Source organism: Myotis lucifugus, unplaced genomic scaffold (genome assembly GCF_000147115.1).
Source record: "Myotis lucifugus unplaced genomic scaffold, Myoluc2.0 scaffold_0, whole genome shotgun sequence".
NCBI lineage: Eukaryota > Metazoa > Chordata > Mammalia > Chiroptera > Vespertilionidae > Myotis > Myotis lucifugus.
Window position 1 is genome coordinate 48,944,695 of NW_005871048.1, and position 20,671 is coordinate 48,965,365.

Genomic DNA, 20,671 nt, shown 5'->3' on the forward strand with positions numbered 1-20,671 from the left:
AAATCAACACCCGAAAATCGGTGGCTTTTTTATATACTAACAGTGAATTCTCGGAAAGAGAAACTAAACAATCCCATTGCAACAAAAAGATTAAGATACTTAGGAATAAACTTGCCCTGACCGGTTTGGCTCAGTGGATAGAGCGTCGGCCTGCGGACTCAGGGGTTCCAGGTTCGATTCCGGTCAAGGGCATGTACCTAGGTTGCGGGCACATCCCCAGTAGGGAGTGTGCAGTAGGCAGCTGATCGATGTTTCTCTCTCATCGATGTTTCTAACACTCTATCCCTCTCCCTTCCTCTCTGTAAAGAATCAATAAAATATATTTTTAAAAAAAGGAATAAACTTAACTAAGGAAGTAAAAGACTTGTACTAGGAAATCTACAGGGTATTGAAAAAAGAGATAGAGAAAGATATAAACAAGTGGAAGAATGTACCGTGTTCATGGATTGGTAGAATTAACATCATTAAAATGTCCATGCTACCCAAAGCAATCTACAGATTCAATGCAATACCTATTAAAATACCAACAGCATAGTTCACCAATCTAGAACACATACTCCAAAATTTTATATGGAACCAAAAAAGACCCCAAATAGCTGCAGCAATCTTGAGAAAGAAAAACAAAGTTGGAGGAATTAAAATACCAGATAGCAAGTTATATTACAAAGCCACCATAATCAAAATATCCTGGTACTGGCACAAGAACAGGCATATAGATCAATGGAACAGAACAGAGACACCAGAAATTGACCCAAGCCATTACGGTTCAATTAATATTTGACAAAGGAGGCAAGAGCAATACAATGGGGTCAAGACAGTCTCTTCAATAAGTGGTGTTGGGAAAATTGGACAGATACATGCAAGAAAATGAAACTAGACCACCAACTTACACCATACACAAAAATAAACTCAAAATGGATAAAGAAACTTAAATGTAAGATGGGAAACCATAGAAATCCTAGAAGAAACCATAGGCAGCAAAATCTCAGACATCTCTCCTAACAATATGTTTATGGATATATCTCCTAGGGGAAAGGAAACTAAGGAGAAAATAAACAAATGGGACTACATCAAAATAAAAAGCTTCGGGCCCTAGCTGGTTTGGCTCTGTGGATAGAGCATCGGCCTGAGGACTGAACAGTCCCAGGTTTGATTCCGGTTAAGAGCACATGCCTGGGTTGCAGGCTCGATCCCCAGGACACAGCCAATCGATGATTCTCATCATTGATGCTTCTATTTCTCCCCTCTCCCTTTCTGATATCAATAAAAATGTATTTTTAAAAAAAATAAAATAAAAAGCTTCTGCACAGCAAAAGAAACCATCTACAAAAAGAAAAAGGAGCCCTAACCAGTTTGGCTCAGTGGATAGAGCATCGGCCTGCAGATTGAAGGGTCCCAGGTTTGATTTCGGTCAAGGGCATGTACCTTGGTTGCGGGCACATCCCCAGTAGGGAGTGTGCAGGAGGCAGCTGATCAATGTTTCTCTCTCATCGATGTTTCTAACTCTCTATCCCTCTCCCTTCCTCTCTGTAAAAAATCAATAAAATATATTATAAAAAAAAGAAAAAGGAACCTACTATATGGGAGAACATATTTGGCAATGATACATCTGATAAAGGGTTAATATCCAAAATATGTAAGAAACTCATACAACTTAACTAAAGGAAGACAAACAATCCAATTAAAAAATGGGCAAAGGATCTAAATAGACACAAATGGCCAAGAGATGTATGAAAAAATGCTCAAAGTCACTGATCATCAGAGATGCAAGTTAAAATGACAACGAGGTATCACCTCACACCTGTCAGAATGGCTACCATCAACAAATTACAAGTGCTGGGGAGGATGTGGAGGGAAGGGAACCTAGTACACTGCTGGTGGCAATGCAGACTGGTGCAGCCATTATGGAAAACAGTATAGAGTTTCCTCAAAAAATTAAATATGGAACTGCCATTTGACCCAGTGATCCCACTTCCAGGTATATATCGTAAGAAACTGGAAACACTAATTAGAAAGGATATATGCACCCCTATGTTAATAGCAGCACAATTTACAATCGCTAAAATCTGGAAACAGCCCAAGTGCCCATCAGCAGATGAGTGGATACTATGGAATACTGTGCAGCAGTAAAAAAGAAGAATCTCTTACCCTTTGAGACAGCATGGAGGGACCTGGAGAGTATCATGCTAAGTGAAATAAGTCAGTCAGAGAAAGACAAGTATCAAATGATGTCACTCGTATGTGGAATCTAAGTAACAAAATAAACTGATGGAGTGAATCCAGAGACATGGAAGGAAGCATGGAACAGAGTGTGGAATCTCGGAGCAAAGACGGGGGAGAGTTGGTGGGTGGGAGGTAATCAACCAAAGACCTTGTATGCATATATGCAATCAACGCATGGACACAGACTATAGGGTGGTGAAGGCGTGGGGCAGAGGGCAGGGGTGGGCTGGAGAGGGTCACTGGGGCAAGGGGGAGGGACATATGTAATACTTTCAACAATATTTTTTTTAAAGGAGGTCATTGAAAATGGGTAGAAAGACAACTGACTACCTCAGGAGGATTCATTCAAACCAGCAGATGTAATGAGAAAGTATATGCCAGAGCATTTTGTAAACTAAGAGGAAGCTTTAGTACAGGCTTTGGAGCAACATTTAAATGTTAGGACAATGAATTAAAAGCTAGCACGGGTAACCATGGAAACAGGAAAGGATAACAGAGGGCCAATTAGATTTCAAAGAAATAACGGGTGATTTCCTTGTGTCTGCCTTCTACTTCTAAACCAGAAACCTTCAAACTACTTTCATGAGTATTCTGAGACCAAGAAAATCACCAGCAAGTGGGTATGTAAGTTTCTATGAGACTCCACTAATTAAGGAGCCATAGGACAATATTTCACACTGGAAATGTTTGTAAAATGTGTTCACAGTTTCTAAATGAACTCATCTGTGCTAGGGGGGGATGACAAACCAGAGAACTAAATATATATCAAGATATAATGAAAATAGAATATTGTCCAAAGAGATGATGTGGATAATTTATAATATGGATTAAAAGAAACAAAAAGGTAAGACATATAGTAAAATATTCAGACTTGCCCTTTCCATAGCAATAGCCATAACCACATGCCTATTTACATTTAAGTTCATTAAAATTAAATAATATTTAAAATTAAGTTCCCAAGCTACCTTGATCCATTTCAAGTGCTCAGTAGCCATATGTGCCCAGTAGCTGCTATATTGGACAGCATATACAAAACAATTCCATCATTGCAGAAAGTTCTATCGGCCACTGCTAATGTATACATTTGACAGTATCTAAGAAAATAGCATATATTTGATAAATTGACTACTTCAGTAAGAAGCCTGACAAAAAGTGGTAGGGTATTCCTTTCCTCCTGAATTCTGACAAAGCAAAACAAAGGAGAAGGCTGGGTGTGGTGGACTCTGTCTCCTAGAATTTTACACCCGAGGCTGTAAAAGGGGAAAAGACTGAAAAAGAAAAGTTATTCATTGTGCAAATGTCACAGTGCAACTGATAAGAAAAGACATAGATAATCTGTGAAGGTAAGATACATACAAAATTTGGTCATCCATTGGTTTAACATATTTATAGAGAACTTACTGTATGCCAAAGACAGAATGAACAAGAGGGTGGACTGTGGAAAGTTAAGAATTCCAACATCCAGATAAAGCCAATGTTCAGAAAAATTCTAAGAATAATAAAAGAGGCATTTCCCAATTAACTCAGAGAAATTAGACCAAAAGGAAAGCCTGGCCTGAGATTTGATACATTGTGTGACAACGTTAGTGTAGGGAAGAAAGCAGTGTTGTCTTTCAGTTTATTTCCTCCTCCATCCAGGAGCACCATCTAAATGGAAAGCTTAGACCAGACCTGGTTAGGAGGGAATTGAATCCTGAGATAGGCAAGGAGATAGTGGCAAGTGCATCAATACTTTAAGTGACTGAGTCAGGAGGACCAGGGGCAGATGATCTGCCTCTTTCTATTGGGAGAAGGTGGTCATTGTTGGTGCTGTGCTGTACATCTTTGTGATGTGGTGACAGGACCCCAGGCAACACCTCTCAGCAATGGCAAAGGTCCATGGTGAGGACCTTAAGGCTTGGTTGTGCCGAGCAGTGCAGCACAGGTGTGCAACCCACATGTAGTGCTCAGACTTAGCCTCTCAGAGCCAGAGGTTCCTTGGAGATCAGGGCTTCAGTGATGGGAGGGACTGAGGCTGCCTGGTTTGCAAGTGTACCAGGCTAGTCTGGTGAATATATATGGGGCAGGGGTGATTTTTATAGAAACCTTTATTTCCTAGTACTGTCCCTTTTAAGGGTCAGTCTTGCCACCACTGAGGTAATGCAGGAAGAGAAGGCAGAATCAGTTGCCTGTTTGACCTTAGGCCAGCCATGGTTTTCTCAGTAAAATGTGGACCTTGGTACCACAAGGTGCTGGTATGAGGATTACATAAAGCAACGAACACTAGGGTAGATTCTAGCTCAGCGGTTCTCAACCTGTGGGTTGCGACCCCTTTGGCTGTCAAACGACCCTTCCACAGGGGTCGCCTAAGACCATCCTGCATATCAGATATTTACATTACGATCCATAACAGCAACATTACAGTTATGAAGTAGCAACGAAAATAATTTTATGGTTGGGTTACAACATGAGGAACTGTATTTAAAGGGCCAGAAGGTTGAGAACCACTGATTCTAGCTCATTGTAAGCTTACAGTAAGTGGTTCTTACCACGAACGAATCGTTTCCCACCCGTAGAACTAAACAGAAAGTAGAATGGGGTCCTTCTAAGCCCCACAGATGGTGTTGGCTGTGCCAATCCAGGCTGGAGACTTGGCCAAGGGTTGGTGGAGCCAGTGACGCTGGAGAGAGGGAGGCAGGAGCCCTCTGCAGCCGCCCAGACGTTTCTTGCTGAAGTTTCCGCATGTATACTGTACCGGAGCACTTACAAATTGGACTGGAAAGTCAAAGGTAGGCCTATTCGACAAGTGATGTGAATGTGAGAAAACTAGAAACCACTTAATTCACTGAATCAGAAAAAATCCACACTGTTGAAGAGTTTTGAGGATTAATACCTTCAGTGGTTCTCAACCTTCTGGCCCTTTAAATACAGTTCCTCATGTTGTGACCCAACCATAAAGTTATTTTCGTTGCTACTTCATAACTGTAATGTTGCTACTGTTATGAATCGTAAATATCTGATATGCAGGATGGTCTTAGGTGACCCCTGTGAAAGGGTCGTTCGACCGCCAAAGGGGTCGCGACCCACAGGTTGAGAACCGCTGCCTTAGGTGACTGCCAAAGGCACACAATATCTTAATTTCTTTGTAGGATTTGAAGGAACTCTCCAGCGTGTAGCCTTGTGTTAAGTGGGACAGAGGGTAACAGTTAGGAGAATGAGCTGCAGCTGTGCCCAGGGTGCTGAATAATGGATTCCTGTCCACAGGGAGCAAAGTCTCAGGTGCCTCCGATAAAGCGCCACGTCCTTGGCTCCTGGTCCCTCCGCGCTCTGGTAAGAAATGCTTCCCAGCTCTGAGGATGAAACAAGTCAGCCATCACTGAGTCAAGAATTTAAAAACCTGCGAAGCTGGAAGTCTACGGAAGCACTGGAACGAATTCAGATTCCGGACCTGGGTGGGAGGGGCGAGGCTGGCGCACAGAACGGGGACGCGAGTGCCCTTAAGCGGGGACCTAGCTAAAAACGCTCCGAGTCGTACCACCGTCCAGTTGAGGTCCGTGTCAATTACCGGGAGAAGGGAAGGAGCCCGGCCGGGAGCGTGAGGGTTCCCGGGTACGCAGGCTCTGGAGAGCCGCTGGTGAGGCCCGGAAGAGCGCGCGGTGACCCGACCTGAGGAAGCGGGCGGGGACAGGGACTGGAAAACCCTGAGAAGCGCAAGGGTATCCCACACACGTTCTCCCCTCGATATCCTACGCTTTCACGCCTTTTTTGGGTGCAGGAATTAAACGTGCCCGAGCGGAGCCCCTTCCTCCCCTCATGTGCGCTCTGCAAGGCTGACGCAAGCGGTACCCAAAGGCCGCTGGCCCCCAGAGCGGCTTGATTCTGCCGTTGCCTGGCAACGGGGCCGCGAAGGGATTGGCAGTGTCAGGCCCCGTGACCTTCCCGGAGACTCGCACTTCCTGTTTCCCCCAGAAGTGACGTAACTGTAGGCCACGCCCCCAGCAGAGGCGGAAGTGGAGCTACCCCGAGGCGTTCCGTGTCGCCTCTGACTCCCCATTCTAGCCGCACCCCTGGGCCCATGGCCGCTTACCCCTACCGCCCGGGCCCCGGGACCGGCCCAAGCCCCGGCCCACCGGTGGGCGCGGCGCTGCCGGACCAGAGCTTCCTGTGGAACGTCTTCCAGAGGTGAGATCGGGCGCGCGGGCACTTAGGGGAGTCCGCCGGCTTCCGCTCCTCTTCCCGGCCTCCTGCCCCATCCCCCCCGCCAGACTGCACTCGGGCCACCCCCGGCCTCTCCGCAGTCTCCTGCTCCATTTTCCACCTTCTCCTCTTCCCCGTGTCTCCCGGTCTCTGCTCCGCCTCCCCCAGCCTTCCCCTGGCCTCCTGCCCCATTCTCTCCCCCCCTCCCCCCACTTTTCCCGAGGCCTCCGCTCTGCTCACTCCCCTCCTGTCCCACGCCCTGTGTCCCATTTTGTCTCAGGGCTTCTCCCTCGCCGCGGGCCCCTCCTTCGCACCGGCCCCTCCCGAGGTGTGGCGCCTTCCGTAGACTCCCTGGAGCTCTGCCTTCACTCCCTACCCCTTAACAGCCGAGTGCCCGCAGTTGAGGGGCGGGTTCTTGCTCCTCCGGGACAGTCTCTTGGCGATGCTAGTTTTAGATAAACAGAAACAAGACTCTGCTCCAGCGCTATTTAAATGCCAGCAGTCAGGAAAGAAGCTGGAACGTGATGGCCGCCGGGACAGGTGATCTTTTACCTGGGCTCCTTCTGACCATGGCCGTCCTTCCGGTGAATGAATGAGGAAAAGTGAGTGACTCATAGTCACGGAATGACTTGATTGAGAGAAAGGAACAAGAGAGAAACCGGTGCAGGCATAACTCAGGTCAAGGGATAATCAAAGAGAAAGATCTGGGAAAGGAAAACGAGAGTGAAAAAATGACTAGGCCACTTCGGGGAGAACCCACGTGGGCTTGGGCAGGTGGAGTGAAGGAGCTCCAGAGGCTGCTTAATCCCCAGCAGAACAAAGTGGGAGGAAGGAACATGCCAGAATTAATGCAGGATGGTCAGTGGGGGTAAACGTTTGTGCTCGCCATGTTTTGCTTCTCATACACTGTTAATCACCAGCTGAATTGGTCTTCGTTTTGTAGGGTTGATAAAGACAGAAGCGGGGTGATATCCGACAATGAGCTTCAGCAAGCACTCTCCAATGGTGAGTGGGACCTGGCCACCAGGACTTCTGCACTGCAAGCCTGACACACCTGTTATTATTGGCACGTGGTGGAGGTGCTTCTGATTTATTTTGCCAAGCGGTTTCTTGGTTGTTGTCAGTGCCACTCCAAATGCCTTTCGGAACAACTGTGTGGATGAGCAGAGGGAAACGCTGGTTGAGAAACGCGGGTTGGAGGGTAGGTTTTTGGGAGGGATAGGAAGTTTAGCTTTCTACAGATATCCTTCAGGTGTCTTGAAGATCATTGAATTTCTTAGGTAATCTTTTCGACCCTTCTGGAGAGGATTAGAAAGGTCCCAGAAGCCACCGGACTGTGGGGAGGTGGTCTTGTCAGTGGCAGAGTTATAGACATTCAGCTAGGGATGAGGGTTACAGCCCTTGTGGGTGGTGTGTTGCCAGCTCTCCATGGAGTTGAGTTCTTGCCCATTTCAACTTGATTAATTGGGGAAGTACTATTAGAGTTACACTAGCCCAGTAGAAGACAGGGTTAACTAGAGAGATATCCAGAGCACTGAAAACCAGCAGGCTACAGTCTGGCAAATCCTGGGTTAAAACTTCCTAAGTGTTGACCAAAATGGGTGATTTCTTCACATCATATGTTACTTGTGATCAGATGTTACAGATGTTGTCCACCACAGTGAGAGTGCCCTACTGGCTAAGGCTTTTCTTTTGAGCTTTTTTGCAGTGAGTGAGGACTGATTTGGACATCTCCTTTTGTTCATTTGCTATAAGTTTTGAGAGTGCGGCCCAGATTTGTGTGAAATCTGTTTAATTGAGAGTGATGGTCAAATACTCTAAATTGCTGGAAGGGGTGGGCTCGATGGGGTCACGGGGTCAGCCTGCTTGGATTCAAGTCCTGGCTTTACCAGTTCTAGGAATGTGGCCTTGAGCAAGGACTTGACCTTTCTGGATCTGTGTCCCACAGTTAATGGGCCGGTAAATCAAGAAAATGCATGCAGAACACTGGTGTGAGCCTGGCACAAAGCAAGGCCTCAGTGTTGCTGGGATGAGGAATAGTGGTGTTACTGCCACTGTTACTGGCCAAAGAGCCAGCTGGAGTCTTTGATGGCTTTTCTTTTCCTAATGACTGTGATGATGATGGTTATCACCTACTGAACATCCACTACACATGGGCACAGCGCTGGTGCACAGCAGGGCTGCCGCTCACATTCCATCTCAGGTTTACTGCTCAGTCAGGCCCTCGCTGAGCCTGGTGCTTTCCCACCTGTCTCTTCATGTAGGTGACCACCTAATGCTTCTAGTGCCTCGAGTCTCTGCTCCTTCTGTTTAGAGTGCCGGCCTCTCCTGGCTGTGAGGTGGACTCCACCCATCCCACCAGTCTTCAAACCCCTTTCCTCCCACATCAGTGGGTGCCCCCTTTGGACAGCATTTCTTTTTCTTTTATGTGTTTCTTTCTCTCCTGCTCCTATAAACATTTTTGTAGCTGTCTCCTAAATGAGGGCCAGCGGGTTACTGGGTAGACAACGTCGGTTCTTTTCACTCCTCCTTGAGTTCCTGTAGCTGATACAATAGAAGTTATTTTCAGTTTTGATTTTTCTCCCAGGAATGGGCTTTTTTTTTTTTAATATATATTGATTTTTTTTTTTTTTTTTACAGAGAGGAAAGGAGAGGACTAGAGAGTTAGAAACATCAATGAGTGAGAAACATCGATCAGCTGCCTCCTGCAAACCCCCTACTGGGGATGTGCCCGCAACCAAGGTACATGCCCTTGACCTGAATCGAACCTGGGACCCTTTGGTCCGCAGGCCAACGCTCTATCCACTGAGCCAAACTGGTTAGGGCAGGAATGGGCTTTTGTTTTCATATTAGAACTGGACTTTGGGCTATTTCAGAAAATCATTTTTATTAGTTTATTGCTGGTGGGAAACAAATTACAGAACAGCATAGCCTCTCACTTCAGTTAGACCTGTGGTTTGGCATGCTCTCTGTTAAAGTCGAGCTGAAACCACCTTGGCAAAGGGCTTTTGTAGGTCCCACACACTGAGTCCTTTGTACAAAAGCCTCCAAAAATGACTGCTCTCAGGACGTGTGTGGTCAGTGGGTTTGAAGAGAGAGAAGGCTGTTCTTGTGCCTTCGTTTTAAAATAACCTTTCACAAACTATCTTGACTTTTAGGTGTTTTTTTAAAATTTGCTCTAGTCCCTTTTTTGTGCTTTAAGGTTTGCTTTAACATAAGATATTGATGTTTTTTGAGGAGGCATTTTTAGCTATGCTATAAAAAACAGTAATTCATGTTGTTAAGGTATTTTTACCAAAATAGAGTTCCAGCTATCTTGAGGAGCCCATATTTGAAGAAACGAGACCATCCTAGCAGATAGCCCCTACATTGCATCCCTCTCCTGCCCCAGCCCAGTGTCGTGGGTGGTGGTGCTTGTTGCCCAGACGCAGCAGAGGGAGTGAGATTCTCCCCAGCCCCATCTGTCTGCATGGGGGTGAGGCTGACTCAGCAGGCTGTTACTCAGAGCCTGCACGTTCCCAGGAAGGGTCTGTTGGATGATGGCTGCCTCTGGAATGTTCTGACTGTTCAGAGTGTTTTGCCCACCGAAGGCCTTGAGCGCATTGCATCCATTTGCTTGGATAATTCACACTGAGAGTTTGGGGATGGCAAGCACCTGTCTTCTCTTGGCATCTGGAGCTTCCGTGACTGATCCCCAAGAGAAACCCCGGACTCCCAGGCTCAGGGGAGCTTCCCTGGTGGACAACACTTCATGTGTGTCATCAGCTATTGTCCTGTGTGAGTTCACGGGGGGCTCTGGAAGCAGTGCCTGGTCTCCCCCAGACTTGTCCTCATGCCTTTCCTGGTCTTACTCTCCGTCCTTTTGCTCTAACAAGCTGACCATGAATGTTGTCATCCTAGCTAGTTGTTGAGCCCGAGAGAGGTCTGGGGACCCTCAGTACGGCCTGTCACATCTGCTCTTCCTAGAAACCCACCAGAGTTTCAGATAGAAACAAGGAGGGTTGGACTTGGGCAGGTCACAGCATTCCTGGTCTCTGTCTTTGGGTGTAAAAACAGGACGACTGGAAGTTGAGATCCCTTTTCCCCTCCAGCCAAGCCCATCTCCACCAGCTCCCACCCTGCCTGGTCCAGAACTGCAAGACACTGTTGGATCTACTGGAGTGGAGTTTACAGTGTTCACCTTAGACACTTGGATTGTTTGCATTTTCATTAATGTAACTACTGCAGTGATTGGACCCAGAGTTTCATAGAACAGGTTTCTAGAAGGGGCATTTATCAGATCAAAGGGTGTAGGCATTGTACTGTTGGTCAGTCTTCAGATGGCTTTTCAGAAAGGCCCTATTTCCAGTCGTAGCTATTTGAAGATGACTGGTGAAATGTGGGATTTTGCTGAACCTGAAGAGGCACCAAAGTCCTCGCAAACCATGTGTTGAACCGCATCTGGACCCTGTGGTGCTCCCACCCCCTCCTCACAAGTTCCTCTGGCAAAACAGCCCAGGACAGCTGGACTCTGGGTCTGCTGTAGGGAAGCGCAGAGATCGCCAGTGATGACGGGAAGTCTCTTTCCCCCAAAAAAGATTCCAAGTACTTGGGTGTTTCAGTTGTTCCTATGCACGATGTTATAAGGACTTAACCCTTCACCATCTCTAAAGTCTACATCAACCAAAATTTGTGGTAAATAGGACATAATTTCAAGAAAGAAACTCTTTGGAGAGTAAAAAGACAGAATATATTATCCCAGAGCAGAGTGGGATTTCCCCTGTTGAGAAGGGAGCAGATATAAATTCCTAAACTCATTTATGTATTTGGAGTTTAAGTGGGAAAATGCTGAAGCCCCCAATAATGACTAACCGACCACCCCGCAGATGGCAGCATGTTCCGTAAGCACACCATTCGTGCAGCATTGCTTCTTAAGGTTTTAGTACTGTTCCCAAATTATTGGTGAAATGTTGAGTATTCACCTTACAGGGGAAATAATAGTATGTTTCTATTTTCTTTGGTTGAGATGAAGTTGAGACAAGACTTATACAGTGAACTTACATTTCTATGGAAAAGTCTGACAGGAAATCTATTGCTTCAATTATTCCTGGACACGGTGGTTACTGGGAGGAGCAGATGGGAATGTTTGAATTTGCAGCTGGCCCAGGAAACCTGGGATAGAGGCTCGCTGGAGGAGAAGGGCTTGTGGACAAAACCCACCTATAGATGTGTCCTCTGCTTTCAGCAAGTGCTGTTGGAATTGCTTTCTTGGCATTGCAGTGTGATTTCCTGCAGAAACCCGTTTAGGTTTTCAGGCTGACGCTCAGGTGCATTTAATGCTTAATATAACCAAAGTGCAAAATGTCTGCACATTGCGTTTAGGCTTCACTGTGGGTTGGTAAGCTTTGATGTTGCCTGGGAACCAGGCCACAGAACTAGCACGCAACAAGGAGTCAATTACCTGTTGGCTGTTGTTACTGCCCCTGGTTTCTGTAGAGCAGTGGTTCTCAACCTTGGCTGCACATTAGAATCACCTGGGAATCTTTTTTAAATTCTGATTTCTGGGCCTCATCCTCCGGAAATTCTGTTTCTTTGTTACTAATGTCGTGGCCCCAGCCCATAACAAAGAAACAGAATTTCTGGAGGATGAGGCCCAGAAATCAGGATTTAAAAAAGATTCCCAGGTGATTCTAATGTGCAGCCAAGGTTGAGAACCACTGCTGTAGAAGTTAGGTCCCATTTGGTTAACAAGGACGAATGGATGTCTATAGCCTTGGCTCCACCTTCCAGGTCTCGTCATTGATTCAGCCCCAGACCCTCCAATCCTCAGGCTCCCCAGCACAGTTGGGTCCCCTGGGCCTGCCTCTCTGAGGTGCGCCATCTGTGCACTCACCACGAGAGTGCCTGTTTGCAGCCTTATTTAATAGTTTACTTGTGCTGCTCTTGTTTAACACTTGTTCCCCAAACCATTTGCTGACGGCCGGGGTTGATGGTGCCCAGTTGGGATGGACTGTGGGTGCAGCCTCATCTCTGAAACCCCTCCAGCTCTGCATAGTCAGCTCAGTTTAGCCCAAACTCACAACTCTTCCCCTATGGCCACTTAGTCTGCATCAGGTGGAGGGAACAGGGCGGAAGGAAGGGATTCCAGTGGGTGCCTGTGGTTTCTGGCTTCTGGTCAGTGAAGGGTTATCTTCTGTGAAAACCAGTTCAGTGCCTGGAGCCACTAAGGGAGGGAGGGGACAGCAGGCATGGGTGAAGCAGTGAAGAGTCCCCTGTATGTGGAATTTTCCTCTAACATAGTTTTCTTTTTATACTGGTTTCCAATAATACTGACTTTTCCTCATACCTTTCTGTACATACTCCTGCCTACCTTCCCCCCAAAGGTCTGTGACTCCTGCACACAGGTGCTGTCCAGCACTCGTGTGTCATGCCCGGGGACAGGTGGCCCCTATTCTCTTGGGAGGACTGGCCTTGTTGGAGTAATGGCCGTTGCAGGTGTCAGAAGGGGCAGTCAGAGGTGCGGGCAGAGCATATGGAGTGATCTTAGCGACCTGGAGTGGGGCATTCAGCGAAAGCTCCCTGAGGAAGCATTTCACCCAAGGCTTAAAGGGGAGGTAGGAGTTGGGTGGAGGGTGTGCATGCATTTGGAGGGTTACATGTGAGGGTGAGAGAAGCCTGCACAAGCCCTGAGTTGGGTGGGAGTGGCACTTGGGAGGTGCTGCAGAGCCCAGTGTCCCTGAGTGTGAGGCATGGCACCTGCAGACTCTCCAGCCCTCTGCAGCTCAAAGGTCGGGAGTGGCTCTCTATGTCCCACCCAGAACTGAAACAGGTGTGTGTGTGTGTGTGTGTGTGTGTGTGTGTATGTATTTTAAAAAGGGTTCTTTTTATACAAGTGGGGGATGGGCAGAGATACTGCTTTCCCCACATTAAAAGCATTTTTTGACTTTGTTTTTACTGAGTGTAAAAATCAATGAAGGTACAAATCGCTCTCTCTTACTTTAGTTCCTGTTTGTTTTCAGGCACCTGGACTCCGTTTAATCCTGTGACTGTCAGGTCAATCATATGTAAGTAAGGGCGCCGGTGTCCTGCCTGTGCAGGCAGACAGGGGTGGGCTGCTGGTGCAGCGTGTGCTTCCTGCCTTATTCTCCCCCAACTCCAGTCAGGTGTGGACCTTCATCCCGCCCTTCTGTCCCCTCACTGACTCTTTACTGTCAATTTACGTCCGATCGTTCCTTCCAACCCTGAAGATTTCATGAACACACCGGACTGCACGCCCCACACGCAGCCCTTATCCTGTGTAACCACTGACTGGAGCCATCCCCAGATTTTTTATTACATGAAGCTTCACTGAATTTAGTGTAGTTCTGACCAGACTGAGAGCATTCAGGCTATAGGCTTCCATCATCGCCTTGCCTGAAGAGACACCAAATGATTTATCATTTTTTTATGGCAATAATTCAGACAGTTTTTATATCATATATTTTAGCCATTTTGCAAATTTTTTAATAGATTTTTAAAAAATCCTCACCTGAGGAGTAAGGATATATTTTTTTCCCATTGATTTTAGAGAGAATGGAAGGGAGGTGGGAGAGGGGAGAGAGAGAGAAACATCACATCAATTGGTTGCCTCCCACATGGGCCCTGACTGGGGGCAGGGATCGGACCTGCAATCCAGGTATGTGCACTTGACTGGGAATCTAACCTGAGACCCTCTGTTGTGCAGGCTAATGCTCTAGCCACTGAACTACACCAGCCAGGGCAACCATTTTGCAATTTTATGTAAGTGTAGTGGTAGTTCTTTTGTATTTGGACCTGGAATTGGGATGATTATTTTAAAAAATGAAAGGCGGTTCTAAGAAAACATTAAAGCCAGTAGAATCTCTTTCTCATTGAGTGACCTCCGCTGGAGGATGTCGGTCCTGGGAAATGGAGGGGGCCCCATGTTCTAGGCCCAGAACTAGGAGCTGGGAGTAAGGGGCACTTAGCTCTGGCATCTTCAGAGCACCCGCAAAGTGGTCGTGCTTCTGTAGAACCTACTTCAGTGTAAAGAATCCTTTTTATTGTGGCTCTAATAGTGTGTTTTGCTTCCATTTTCCTTTTCATGGGGGGCTGTGGCTGGGTGACAGGCCCCCTGCCCCACCCCAGCAGAGCTGATCTTGCCCCTGACTCAGCCAATGAACATGATTAGCAGCACTCAGGGCTCTGCTGGCTGAGTCCATGCTGGGGAGGTAACTGCTGCGGCTGTGCTTCTTGCTGATTAACATCGAGGTTCCATTCATTGGGCACCACTTATGCTCCTTTTTTCCTCAGCAATGTTTGACCGTGAGAACAAGGCTGGTGTGAACTTCAGCGAGTTCACGGGCGTCTGGAAGTACATCACAGACTGGCAGAATGTCTTCCGCACCTACGACAGGGACAACTCGGGGATGATTGACAAGAACGAGCTCAAGCAAGCACTTTCAGGTTTTGGTAATTCACTTACCTTGATTGTGTAGCATGTTTCATTTTGGAACCTAGGTACCATTGAAGTTCTTTTACTTTGTTCAACTTACTGATTTTTTAACCCAGTCTCTGTGAAATTTTTGTTTACATTACACCGACTTATATTTTGTTATTATTGGAGGAGACTTTTATGCATCTTTTAAATGCAGTTTTTCATCCAAAATGAGATAGGGGCTATGCAATCGTTTATCTTTTGTGAATTGAAATGACGTCACAAGCACATTGAGAATGTAGCTTTGAAACAATTTAAAGTAAGTGAAAAAGATAGTGTAGGGTAGCATATATTTCATGAAACATCAAAATACACAGAAAGATGATAAAATACCCATAAGTGACGATTCCCTAAGCTCTAGTCTAGCGCATATCGAGGGCCTCAGGTAGAACATTAAAGTCAGCGCGAGCTCCCATTCTCAAGTGCGTGTCAGGGTGTGCGTGTGCCGTGCCGTGAGGAGTGTGCACATGGTACCTTTCCAGAGTGGGTCAGCGGGCCTCTGATACCCATGCATGGATCTGAGGGAAGTTGGGATTTTTTGTAGAGGAAAAACTGAAATGTTGGGATCTTGTTCAAGGTTTGAAGTTACACTGAGATTCTAATTTGAGACAATTTTACTTGGTTTAGTGTTCACTGGGTCCATATTACAAAACCCCTTCTATGTTTTTCTTTTTTTTTTTTTTTTAAATATATTTTATTGATTTTTTACAGAGAGGAAGGGAGGGGCAGAGTTAGAAACATCGATGAGAGAGAAACATTGATTCAGCTGCCTCTTGCACGCCCCCTACTGGGGATGTGCCCGAAACCCAGGTACATGCACTTGACCGGAATCGAACCTGGGACCCTTCAGTCCGCAGGCTGACGCTCCATCCGCTGAGCCAAACCAGCCAGGGCTCTATGTTTTTCTTAAAAGGCTGCTTATAAATGCCTTCCCAAAGAAAATAAACCTTAGATTATAATGTACCATTTTCTAGGTGTTTCGAGTTTTATAGTATGGTTAACATGGTCCTGCCCGCTCCATTTTTCTCTGGTCATGTACTTTATGACTGTCTTCTCTTTCTATCGCTTTCTTTTCTTGCCTTAGGAGCTCAGACATAGTACCAGGTGGAGGCTGTCTGATGGCACAGGAAGGCTGTTTGGAGCTCACTAGGTGTGGTCAGAGTTTGGGCAAGACGTGGACCTCAGGTTCTTAGAGTTGGAACTCAGAATGCAACTAATCTTGCTCTGCCCTTAGGTGGGAGACTGATGGGGGCCTAGGGAAGGAGCCAGGGGCCTGCAGGCTGGGGAGAACTTGGGAGGAGCCCAGATCCTAGGAGTGATTCCTAGTCCTGTGACCTCAGGTATATCACGGCACACAGAACTGCATTTTCTAACCTGGCGAGGCCCAGAGCCCTCTTTTTACTTAGTGCTGTGACCACCGGGTCCCTGGAGCTCCTGGTGAAAAGACTCTCAGGCCTCCCAGTCGGGGTCAGACCCAGGGTGTCTGCAGCTGCGGCGGAGCTGCGCAGAGACCCCCGTCAGGGCTGGCAGGCCCTCCTGTCGGCGCTGAGATCCTTCCTGACTGCTGAGTTTTTTCTGGAGAGTAAAGACTCTTTCACATCATTTCTTCAGTTATTCCAGAAAGTTTCTTCCTGTGATTGGTTCTTTTTTTAAAAAAAATATATATATTTTATTGATTTTTTACAGAGAGGAAAGGAGAGGGATAGAGAGTTAGAAACATCGATGAGAGAGAAACATCAATGAGTTGCCTCCTGCACACTCCCCACTGGGGATGTGACAGCAACCAAGGTACATGCCCTTGACCGGAATCGAACCTGGGACCCTTGAGTCCCCAGGCCGACGCTCTATCCACTGAGCCAAACCGGTTAAGGCTGTGATTGGTTCTTGATTTTTTTTTTCCTAGGGCTTCTCCAAAGCCTTTTTTTCTGTGAAATGAACATTGTCATCATTTTCCCATGTTGATTATTTTGGAAGATTTTCTGTTGTAACTTAGGAAATGTGCCACAGAAGCAAAAAGTTCCCTTCAGTCTTGACCCCTAAGAATAAGTATCTTGCCTTGCGTCAGAGGGGGATGATTTTAGCTCAGCAGAGGCTTGAGGGAGTCGGGGTTGAGCACTTCGGTGCCCTCTGACCTTTGTCAGCTCCATGGGGGTGTCCAGGCCAACCTTGGCAACGCTGTGTGACTGACTAGCACACATTCTGGATTTGATAGTCCATTCGTTTAAAAATTTTTATTAGTAGGTGCTATATGCCATGAACAGAGACGTGGAAAGGAGAAGGTGCACGGGGCCCAGCCCTCCCTTTCCCCAGCGCAGGGTGGAGTTTACTTACCACTACAGGCCTGGGGGGCAGCTCCGCCGGGCCCAACTCCCCTTTCCTCCGCGCGGCCCTGGCGGCCACTGAGCCAGTGCAGTGTTTTTTATGAAAACTTTGTGAAAGTGTAATGAACCTTGAACTTATCACTGGTTTCCATCTTTTTGCTGCATTCTCCCCCCCCCCCCCCATTTTATGCTAAAGCAGAAAGGTGCTCAGCCACAGGTCAGGGTGAGGCACTGTGCCAGCACTCCAGGTTTGAAGGGCGGCCAGTCCCGACCAGGGCCCCAGGCTGTGGGGGCAGGGCCATGAGCAGAGGGCACCTCCTTTTAGTTATTGTTACTTGGGTTTTCACTGGAAGGACCTCATAGAGAACTGACTGCTCCCAGATTTTGGCCTCTCGGATAAATATTCTTTCCATGGCTTGTACATCATTTATTTTTCTAGTCTGACTTCCTTCACTTTTGTTTTCCCTGCAGTAATATTGAGGACCAGGGACACTGAGAGTTAATGCCAGCGGTGACACAAGTCACTTCCCTTGTCGTGGGTTGTGGAGTTACTGTGTCATTGTTACTATCTTATCTGTCCTTCCAGTCGGGCAGGAGACCATTGCACCCTGAATGGGCACGGCCTTGTCACTGTGTCCCAAGTTCAGCCCTCACCACCCTTGGCCGGTCTTACCTGACCACAGGCACAGGTGCTGGTGGAGGAGATGAGAACCAGAGGGGCAGGAGGAGTGGCAGCTGTCGCTTTCTGACTAAGTCGGGCATCCTGTCTTCTACTCAGCTTGCAGGGAGGGGGGCCCTGGATGTAAGTCACAGGCGTGCAGAGCACACTGGCCACTCAGAAAGGTACCATCACATGCTTGCATGTTTGAATCTTTTCCAGTAAAGTGTTAAGTGTTCATACAGGTAATTAACTGTGAAATTCACTCAGACAGTGGGTGTACATTTCCTTGCAAAGACTGCAGCAAGACTGAAAATCAGTAAAAATATTTTGGCACCTGGATCTTGTCTCCTGACTAAGTAAGGATACCGTGGTCATACAGGTAGTGGGGTGAGAGGGGAGGAAGGGGAAGGCAGTAGGTGTCCTGGTTTAGTTGGCCCCCAGGGGTTGTCCCTCGTCTTCAGAGCCACCTTCCTGCTGGAGATCTTTTCAAGACACATTTGTAAATTGAAAACAGAATCGGTGACCCTCTGCGTAACATTGGATGAACCTATAGTGGTTTTGAACTTTGTGAGGCTACCTTACTCCTTGTAATGTTCAATTTCCTAATCAGTTCATTTCTATGGGGAAATACCTGTCACTGAATCTGTTTCCTTAGGCTTACATTTTAATTGGAAGATGTCAGTGATATTTTATCTTTCAAAATGAGATTCTCTAGTGATGAGTTAACCCAGGGCAGCTGAATTATTCAGAACTTTCATGTCTAGGTTAATAAATGTAATAAAATCTGTTGGTAAAGGGCTTTAAAAAAATCCTCACCAGAAGATATGTTTTTATTGATTTTAGAGAGAGGAAGGGAGAGGGAGAGAGAAAACATCAAAGTGACAGGGAAATATTGATCAGTTGCCTCCCATGAGTGCCTTGACTGGGGATCGAACCCACAACCTTCTGGTGTATGGGATCACGCTCCAGCTAGCTATAGGGCTTTTCAAAATGATCACTGCGCTGCATTCAAGAAACTGGTCCTGGCTGCCCTGTGGGGTGGTCTGTAGGGTAGCCACCTTTCTGTGTGATGTGAACTAGTGAGTTCACGGGATCCTTCAACTGGCAGTATGGTCCTGCCTCCAGTTACTCCTCCCCCTCCAGGGAGATGCTCTGGCCTGCCAGCAGTGGTCACCACTGAGTGACTCGCGTAGCTTACAGTGCGTTGGAATAAATGTGTGCTGTGTGTTCCCTCCCCAGCCCAGACCGCTTATCCTGAGCTGTGATAAGAGGCATGTGTCTGAGGCGAGCGGGGCACTGAAGGAAGCGCCCTCCCCTGGCACGCTGTTTACTCTGATTCCCTTTCAAGGCTACCGGCTCTCTGACCAGTTTCATGACATCCTCATCCGCAAGTTTGACAGACAAGGACGGGGACAGATCGCCTTTGACGATTTCATCCAGGGCTGCATCGTCTTGCAGGTAATTGGGCTCCGAGGAGAGAAAGGGAAGGGCAGTTCTGGAATTTGGGATTTAATGGAGTCAAACACATATAAAATTAGTTTCTGGATCTTCTAAAAGAAGATCTTGTCTTTGGAGAAGTATCTATGTTTTTCTGTTACACTGAGGTGTAAACAGTGGTGCTCTTCCTCCCCCTGCAAATATTATAAAGCAGTCCATTCAGAAGAGGTTGTTTTCCCATAAACAGTGGGTTATTTACTTGTTTACTCTGCTATTGTTGTTGTATTTTCATTCTGAGGAAATGGGTAAACTTTGCATGTGGCCTTGCCTCTGTCCTGCCTACCTGTGTGAGGTGAGCTCTAAGTCCCCAACCTGGCTCCAAGCCCTTGGGTCCTTGTGCGGTGTTGGTGGAACTCTTGAGTTGCTGACTGCTTCCTGTCCCATTTCCCCACACCTTTCTGAGATGTCCATCCTACGACCTCACCCTTTCCCTCCAAGAGAACTAAGTGCAGAGCTTAACGAGCTCACCCAGAGACGCCCTCTTAAGACAGAAGAGTAATCGATCCTGTGCTGCTGTTCCCACCCTGTTTCTAGGTCCTGCTCCTGTTTCTAGGTAGGGATCCGAGTTCCATATATTTTAAGCTTTAGAACTAATAAACTTATATCTTTAAAAATTTTTATTATGACAAATTTCCCCCCAAAATAACAGTAGTAGAGACAGTAAAATGAACCCAATCTCTCAGATTCAACATTATCACCCATGGCCATTGAATTACAATAACTGTAACCCCCACCCGGCATTATTCTGGAGCAAATTCCACTTAGGGGAAAGAGAGTTTTTCCATTAATATTTCGGTAGAGCCCATCTCTAGAAGATAAGTCATTGCAACTTGAATCCAAGTTGAGGTTCCATCTTGTCAGCTTTAGGATCCACTGAACAGCATGAGGTTTTTTAATGTAATTTGGAATTTTTGAAAACATTCTCACATTTTTAAATTTTCCTGTTCAAATGATAGGTCAGTCAAAAGTGAAGTTTTTCTGATTTCTTTACCAGTGAATCTGGTGGGTTGGTCTCTCCAGATCCAGGTTTGTTAACTCTTACGCTTCAGATCTCTGGGACCTGGGACGGGAGAGCCTGGCCTCCTTCTGCCTCGGGGTCTGTGCGGCTGGGTGACGTGTTAGCAGTTTGAACACCCTAGGAAAGGTGCAGTGTAAAATCTCATTAGGGTCTGTATCTGATTTGCTTTAGAATAAGGACTTTCATTTGAGGTTATGGCCCGTAATAAACATCTGATCTTTGTATTTCTGCCTAAGCAAAGGTTACTGCATATACTGGTAGGCTCAGCAGCTGGGGTGATACGATGAATCCACACCCCCCCC

The 20,671-nt window shown here is 46.8% G+C and overlaps 1 protein-coding gene across 10 annotated transcripts in view; it reads left to right on the plus strand.

Moving 5' to 3' along the window:
- Positions 1 to 6,191: 6,191 nt before the first annotated feature.
- The window catches only part of PDCD6 (programmed cell death 6), a 16,595-nt gene continuing 2,115 nt past the window's right edge, over positions 6,192 to 20,671 (plus strand). The window contains exons 1-6 of one of the 10 annotated variants that reach the window (XM_023751752.1): positions 6,199 to 6,384; positions 6,832 to 6,939; positions 7,343 to 7,404; positions 13,398 to 13,442; positions 14,689 to 14,847; positions 19,203 to 19,312. In XM_023751752.1, coding sequence (XP_023607520.1) covers positions 6,278 to 6,384; positions 6,832 to 6,939; positions 7,343 to 7,404; positions 13,398 to 13,442; positions 14,689 to 14,847; positions 19,203 to 19,312 — 591 coding nt within the window. In that variant the 5' untranslated portion in view covers positions 6,199 to 6,277. Of the gene's footprint in view, positions 6,385 to 6,831; positions 7,002 to 7,342; positions 7,405 to 11,172; positions 11,280 to 13,397; positions 13,443 to 14,688; positions 14,848 to 19,202; positions 19,313 to 20,671 lie in introns of those variants that run through there. The other 9 variants (XM_023751756.1, XM_023751794.1, XM_023751764.1 and 6 more) reach the window with 9 other exon arrangements.